General features: G+C 40.7%; 1 protein-coding gene across 2 annotated transcripts in view; it reads right to left on the reverse strand.

The window, feature by feature from the left end:
- The window catches only part of LOC106608589 (reticulon-3-A), a 32,014-nt gene extending 23,732 nt beyond the window's left edge, over positions 1 to 8,282 (reverse strand). The window contains exons 1-2 of one of the 2 annotated variants that reach the window (XM_045721556.1): positions 7,988 to 8,281; positions 6 to 53 (exon numbers count right to left, since the gene is read on the reverse strand). In XM_045721556.1, the coding sequence (XP_045577512.1) occupies positions 6 to 53; positions 7,988 to 8,084 (145 nt within the window). In that variant the 5' untranslated portion in view covers positions 8,085 to 8,281. Of the gene's footprint in view, positions 1 to 5; positions 54 to 7,987 lie in introns of both variants that reach the window. The other variant, XM_045721557.1, reaches the window with a different exon arrangement.

The raw sequence follows: 8,282 nt of genomic DNA on the forward strand, positions 1-8,282 counted from the left end.
CTTGCCTTGAGGAGACTGAATGAGAGATACAGGCGAAGAGGAAAGAAAGGAATCTGAAAAAATTAAAAAAAGGACAGAAGAATGAACATCCTACAGGGGCAGAAAATCTCTCCCATCCCCATAACAACCACCCACCCACCATTTTATACATTAACGTCAACTGGATGCCTGGTGGGGCTCCCACAAATCCAACCTTATATCAACTATACAATACTGTATGCTTTATAACGTGGACTGTGTCAGAAGCAACGGTAAAATAACTACTAACATGCAAGCCCCATCCAACTGGTAGGGTCTACCAGTTTACTACCAATAAACACCTATGATCAACTTAATCCATGCACTTAACATTTCCTATGCAGGCAAAGACAATAACAAATATGACAAACAAATTCTTTACGACGCACAAATAACGATGCATCGAACGTCGTCACACTACTCATAACATTGTCTTTTCCATGTAATTGTTATGCAATTTGTACATATTACTCCTATGGTTTACGATACCCGTTGCCAATCAGACACCCACATTGCACTCACTTGATGGTAATTCATTATGTAACCTAAGTGATCACAAGAACAGTTTTTGTAGAGCAATTGTCCCATCTAACAGCCTCCATGAATATCGAAGGAGGAACAAGGTTTTCCTTTTCCTTCCTTACACATTTAACAGCTGGGGAACACCAGAGGAGACATGTAGGGGAATTTCTTCAGCTGTGAGTGAGATGGCAACAATGATGTATATAAACCCTGGATTACTGATGCTATGTATTGACCATTGAGAGGTTTTGAAGCCACCGGTCGGACATGACACCCCTAGTAGGAGCAGTCCTCCATAGGAACGAAAGGAATTCTACAGTAGTTTAATTAATTGGATTCAAGGACAAAATTACATGCATTTAAGTATTTTTGTTTTAGTGCAGACAGTGACATTAGTCATCTCTAAACATTGTACTTTAAGGAAAACTTTGTATTTTCATTTAGCTCACATACAATTTAAAAGTATGCATTAAAGGTGTCTAATATAATAAGTGGGGCAAAAATGAAAGTAGACATGAATACTTTTTACAACAGCGGGAGAATACCAAGATGGAGGAACAGTGGCTTCAACACAGAGCCACCTATCAGTCTAGTGCATGCATGCAGCCACGTACAGTTGAAGTTGGAAGTTTACATACACCTTAGGAATTGTGAAAAACTGACAGACATTTTATTCTAGTAAAAATTCCCTGTCTTAGTTAGGATCACCACTTTATTTTAAGAATGTGAAATGTCAGAATAATAGAAGAGAATGATTTATTTCAGCTTTCATTTCTTTCATCACATTCCCAGTGGGTCAGAAGTTTACATCCACTCAATTAGTATTTGGTAGCATTGCCTTTAAATTGTTTAACTTGGGTCAAATGTTTTGGGTAGCCTTCCACAATAGGTTGGGTGAATTTTGGCCCATTCCTCCTGACAGAGCTGGTGTAACTGAGTCAGGTTTGTAGGCCTCCTTGCTCACACACACACACACACACACACTTTTTCAGTTCTACCCACAAATTCTCTATAGGTTTGAGGTCAGGGCTTTGTGATGGCCTTTCCAATACCTTGACTGTTGTCCTTAAGCCATTTTGCCACAACTTTGGAAGTATGCTTCGGGTCATTGTCCGGTTGAAAGACCCATTTGCAACCAAGCTTTAACTTCCTGACTGATGTCTTGAGATGTTGCTTCAATATATCCACATTTTCCTCCCTCATGATGCCACCTATTTTGTATAGTGCACCAGTCCCTCCTGCAGCAAAGCACCCCCACAACATGATGCTGCCACCCTCGTTCTTCACGGTTGGGATGGTGTTCTTCAGCTTGCAAGCATCCCCCTTTTTCCTTCAAAACATAACGATGGTCATTTTGGGCAAACAGTTCCATTTTTGTTTCATCAGACCAGCGGACATTTCTCCAAAAAGTGCAATCTTTGTCCCCACGTGCAGTTGCAAACCATAGTCTGGCTTTTTTTAATGGCGGTTTTGGAGCAGTGGCTTCTTCCTTGCTGAGCGGTCTTTCAGGTTATGTTGATATAGGACTCGTTTCACTGTGGAAATAGATACTTTTGTACCCGTTTCCTCCAGCATCTTCACAAGGTCCTTTGCTGTTGTTCTGGGATAGATTTGCACTTTTCGAACCGAAGTACATTCATCTCTAGGACACAGAATGCATCTCCTTCCTGAGCGGTATGACGGCTATTAGTACAGATGAACGTGGTACCTTCAGGCGTTTGAAAATTGCTCCCAAGGATGAACCAGACTTGTGGAGGTCTACAATTTTTTTGAGGTCTTGGCTGATTTCTTTTCATTTTTCCATGATGTCAAGCAAAGAGGCACTGAGTTTGAAGGTAGAAATTCATCCACAGGTACACCTCCAATTGACTCAAATGATGTCAATTAGCCTATCAGAAGCTTCTAAAGCCGTTACATCATTTTCTGGAATTTTCCAGGCTGTTTAAAGGCACTGTCAACGTACTGTATGTAAACTTCTGACCCACTGGAATTGTGATACAGGGAATTATAAGTGAAATAATCTTTCTGTAAACAATTGTTGGAAAAATTACTTGTCATGCACACAGTACATGTCCTAACCGACTTGCCAAAACTATAGTTTGTGAACAAGAAATTTGTGGATTGGTTGAACAACAAGTTAATGACTACAACCTAAGTGTATGTATACTTCCGACTTCAACTGTATAATCTTGTCTTGCCCATTCACCCTCTGAATAGCACACATAAACAATCCATTTCTCAAGGCTTAACATTCCTTCTATAACCCGTCTCCTCCCCTTCATCTACACCGATTGAAGTGGATTTAACAAGTGACATCAATAAGGGATCATAGCTTTCACCTGTTCAGTCTCAGTCATGGAAGAGCAGGTGTTTTTAAATGTTTTGTAGACTCATATACATATATATATACATATACATATACATATACATATATTAGTAAAGTTCATGAGCCGGTTAATCAATAAGAGTCATCGTCGCCCCAAACGATTCACGTAGGAGACTGGCTGATCAGGTCGACGAGCCCTTGCTATGTAACATTCCTCTTTAAGACTCGCCCAGACTCTCAAGCTACCTATGCCACACCTGCAATAAGAAGTTTGTCAACGTTCCACTTCTTTTGCTGACAATTCCAAATAGCCTGAAACCATTGTTGGTAGCGTGCAAGTACATGAACCATTTCAGATGGAAACGTATCCTCCCAGGTGTCCACAAAAACTATCTCTAGAGTCACTTATCTAAGAAGAGCTACGCATGAGAACCACTCCCTTTTAGCAGACTGACAAAGATGAAAAATTTGCATTTTTACAGACTCCAACCATTCCACTAGTTAAGGTTGTCTATGACAAGGGTTAAACATGGCTTCATTTAGCTCGTGTTTCCAACACTTCCAGCCTTGATACGACATTCTCATGGCCGGCAGACATGAGTAGGAAGTGAACCTGCTTTGGCACCATGCCGCCCTATTCTCTACTACTGGATCTGGATGTAGGCTCATCTATTGGGGGGGCCCTTGAGGGCCAATGGTAAACAACTGGACGAGGGCCTAACATTGCATTCCCAGTCCTACCAGCCATTTCTGGCCCATCCCGAGGAAAGTCAAGTCAAGACACTCAAACCCCCGGGGGGGGCCAGTTTGCTGCCTCAGCCCGATTTACTGACCTTAGACTATATAGTCTGCCAGAACAGAGCGCCAGCCAGAGCGGGGGAGAAAATAAGAGGCAGATAGGAGAGGGAGCCAAAAGTACCCCATGTTCTCTCACAAACTACAGCCATGGTCTTATCTGCAGGCTCCTCATTGCACTGGCCTAGATTCTGGATCATTCCTCAGCCTGTATCTGTTTCACTGCATCTTAACGCTCAAGCTAAAACCAGCCGAATGTTGATTCCCACTCTGCAAAATGCAGCATTTCAAATAATAACATTTCTAATCTAAAGTAATCCTTAGTCACTACTGTAGATTTAGTGTAGCTTGAACTAGCACACATCTTCCAAACTAAAAACATGAATTTCTTGCCGTTTGCTGACCTCAACCGTCGTTCTAGCTGAAAACGGGTGGAAATCCAGATCAAAATGTCCATAGCCTACGAAACAGGAGAGTCGGTACAGCACCGGATTTAGCTCTGATAACGAACAGTACAATTACAATATTGATGAGTTTAAATAATGCATCTCCAGTCCAGTAGTTGCTTTGGTTTTACCGGCATTGTTTTAACTTCCTATTAAACAGATGCAGGAAGAAAGAAAATAGCACTGAATCAAACACTGACAACATGAATTCTCCTGTACAGTCCAACAAAAGAGTAGACCCATGGACATTCTGCCGCCTTAGATAAATGGTTCCTTTGACGGAGCTTGCACAATCACCTTGTAAAAGCAGCATCGAAAAGAATAGGGGGTGCTTTTCATAACCTAAATAACCCTGACAATCAACTGGCTCAATGCACTTTTAGATGCGAGACCTCTTAGGTCGATCTCTCTGGTCACTTCCTTAGTGATGTCACTCAAGTGTGTTGAGAATGAAGTAGGCATAAAAGAGACTGGCCAACACCGGCCTCAGATAGCAAGATAGGCCAAGTGTGCAAAGCTGTCATCAAGGCAAAGGGTGGCTATTTTAAAGAATCTCAAATATAACAAATATTTTGATTCATTTAACACTTTTTTGGTGACTACATGATTCCATATGTGTTATTTAATAGTCTTGATGTCTTCACTATTATTCTACAATGTAGAAAATAGTAAAAATAAAGAAAAATCCTGGAATGAGTAAGTGTCCAAACTTTTGACTGGTACTGTAACACCATTTGGTTTCCTCCAGACTGGGTGCTACATTACCTTTGCCACGGGACATTGATACTGTACGACAGTAGCGCCAAGGGTCCAACGAGGACTTTAGTGTCATCATTAAATCATACAGCCGAGTTAAGGGGGGAAAAAAATTGTAATGACAAGGCAGCAAGTTACAGGCATGTGGTCTGTGTGACCCAGGCCAAATGAAAGAATGGTAGAGGGACAACTGACAATGTAGCATGGACTTCAGAAAAATGCAAAGGCAATCCCAATACCTTGGAGATTAGTTAGAAAACAACATTTAAAATGTACACTTAAAAAAAAAAATAATGAAAACGTTATCACACTGGCCTAACTAACGTGTCGATCTAGAAAAAAGAAACGCACACCTTTAAAGGCGAGGTGCTGGCTAGCGGAGTAGAACACTAGAAAATAAAGGAAAGCCGCACACTCTAAGAGCTCAGATGCAAAAATGTAATAACCAACGTTTCGACAGCGAAGCTGTCTTCATCAGGGTATCATCAAACACTGCGAGATGAGTCATTTATATAGTGTCGAACACACCGATAGCATCGTTGCGCAAAATAGTAAGCAGTATCATCTGAATATGTATGCAACTGAAGTTCAACATTCACCTTCTGCTACTATTTCTGTCAAGCCGTCTACGCATACAGTTTGACGCATACGTTTGATAAATCCAACGTATGCACCACACCGAACGCACTGCTGCAAGGCAAACACAGCATTTGATTGGAAATGAACGCAATTCTGGTGTACCAAAATGCCACGACTCTGTCGGTGTGATCGAAGCGTAAATATGACTCCCCTTTGAAACATGTACCAGTTAGTAAATGCCTTTGTGACACACCCACTTGAGGCAATATAACTGGTATTCAGCCTTGAGCAGATTACAGAAGCATTCCCTGTTTGCAATATGAGCTGTAGCCCTTTTTAGCATGCCTTTAAAATGATACAGTAAACTACATTTAAATGGGTTGGTTGTTAACATATGGTAAAGTAAGCCTGTAACACACAACCTGTATGTCAACCAATAAAGTCATGATTTTCTATTTAAGAGCAGTTTGTACATTGATCATCTGATTAGGCTACTTTAGTGTAACTTTTTTTATTTATAAAAAAAAAAAAATGTTTAATACAATATACGTGTAGTGAAGCCGCTCAACAACTACGTCACATTGGTCATCAAACAGCCTCCCATCCAGAGCGACACAGAAGCAACCAGGGTCAACGCCCTGCTCAAGGGAAAGATCCCCCCCACAGCTCCCAAAGAGCTGCCCCTCAACCATCCAACACTTCCCCCACAGCCCCCCCCCGAGAAAAAAATCATCATAATTCCATTCCCCACCCAATGCACCAACAAACTGAACAAAAGAGAAAAAGATTAAGACAAAGGAAAACAATGCAAAAAAACAAAGACAAAAATCATAACAGCAAGGCCAACTGAATATGTTTGAGTGCATGTATGGCAGTGTAACATTTATTTTACTATTATTGCCCCATTAGTATTTTCCAATATGGCATAATATAAAAGGAAGCTCTAATACACAGCTTCAAATGTACTCCCAACAGATGCTTGTTTCAAGTTTTATTAGTGAGACATGGTTTGCTGACTAGATGGATTAAACTATTTGAAATGCCCTTCCCTAATGGACAATAAACTGTCAGTTTAAGACTGTTGCAGAGACAATAGTGTCCTTTCCTCCCCCCAATCATATAGCTTACAGGACACATGCATCCAAAGACAAAATAGAAACGAAAAACAGACCATAGAATCAATGCATCATAGCGAACAAATGAGAGGGATTGGACTGTTTAGCACTAATATTCTTGCATGGCTTGGTTAACCAATGTAGAGGTGATTTGTCAACAGAAAAAACAACAGGGGGGCTTTAAGAGTTAAGAGATCCTCCCTTAAATTTGCAGTTGCCCAATAACAATCAACAATGTATATAAACCCTGGATTGCTGATGCCATCCATGTATTGAGGGGCGGCAGGTAGTCTAGTGGTTAGAGCGTTGGACTAGTAACTGAAAGGTTGCAAGATCGAATCGCCGAGCTGACAAAGTAAAAAAAAATCTGTCTGTTCCGTCATTGAAAATAAGAATTTGTTCCTAACGGACTTGCCTACTTAAAAAAAGTAAATAAATAAAATTGAGAAGCTTTGAAACCACCAGTAGGCCACATGGGAACTCCCCAGTAGGACTGGAATTCTACAGTATTTCAATTACATGTTTCAAGGAGAAAATTACATGCATTTATGTATGTTTTTATTGTAGTGGAGACATTAATCTCTAAAACATATACTTTAAGGGGGAAAAAAAATGTGTTGGCCTCACAATTGAATAAGTAGGCAGTATGGTGTCTGTAACAGAATAAATGTGGCAAAAACGAATGTAGAAATTAATAAATATATATATATATATATATATATATATTTTTTTTTTAAACAATGGGGGAGTGCCAAGATGGAGGAACGGTGACTTCAAAACAGCGCCCCCTGTCAGTCAACTAGTGTATATATAAATCATTGGTAACAATGAATCTGCAGTGCAGATCACAGTCCCTGCAACATGTAGCCATTTCACCGTGGCCCAAATAGAAAATAAAATGTATCATTGCGTTCTGTTTCCTTGTCTGGTAAATACAAAGTTCGGGATTGCAGAGGTTGAGAGAACTTTGGCAAAGCAAGTAGACTAGTTTGGTGTTCCATCAAAGCGTGGTGCGCGTTTCTCGAGCCAACGACGGGTAGGTAGGTGGTAACCGTGTCCTAAAACAATTTCTCGTCAGTGGAGTGTCGTTCGATCCCATAAAGGGCGGCGGGTGTTTGTTGGTCAAGTAGAACGTCTAATATTAGGATATTTAGCACCCTTTGACGCCCACAATAATGCAAAATCATCAGTTTACAAGGTATGGACTACTTGTTCAACAACTTGACATACTGGTTAACCTACCCAACGAACAAATAAGTGTAGAGCTAAGCATTTTAAATTTACCTGCCTTTCACGGTCCTAAAACATTGTTTTTTTGACGATCTTACATTAGAACAACGGGCTACTTTATTTCAAAGCACCTGTGTTACTGAACGTTTAAACAGAATTTCTATGTTGACTATTGCAACATAGAATGACATCTATCTTACCCGACATTTTTGTGTCTTTGGCCGCAACAGAGTTCTGTCCATCGGCAAGCCCCTGCGACGATGATATCTGGGCGGACTGGGTCATTGAATCTGCCATTTTCCTGTAATTTCACAATATTCTGCACAGTAACGGCGAGAATAAATGTTGTTTTGTCTGTTATTGCTGTCCTTAAAATAACCTCTTCTTCCGACTTTCCTCCTATTCCCAAAGAGCGGGGTGCAAGTGTCACCGAGCCTGTGCACCTTCACGCGCACGTACTGAAGCGCTGTGAGCGTGCGGGATAGAAAGAGCGAA

This window comes from Salmo salar, chromosome ssa07 (assembly GCF_905237065.1).
Source record: "Salmo salar chromosome ssa07, Ssal_v3.1, whole genome shotgun sequence".
Lineage (NCBI taxonomy): Eukaryota > Metazoa > Chordata > Actinopteri > Salmoniformes > Salmonidae > Salmo > Salmo salar.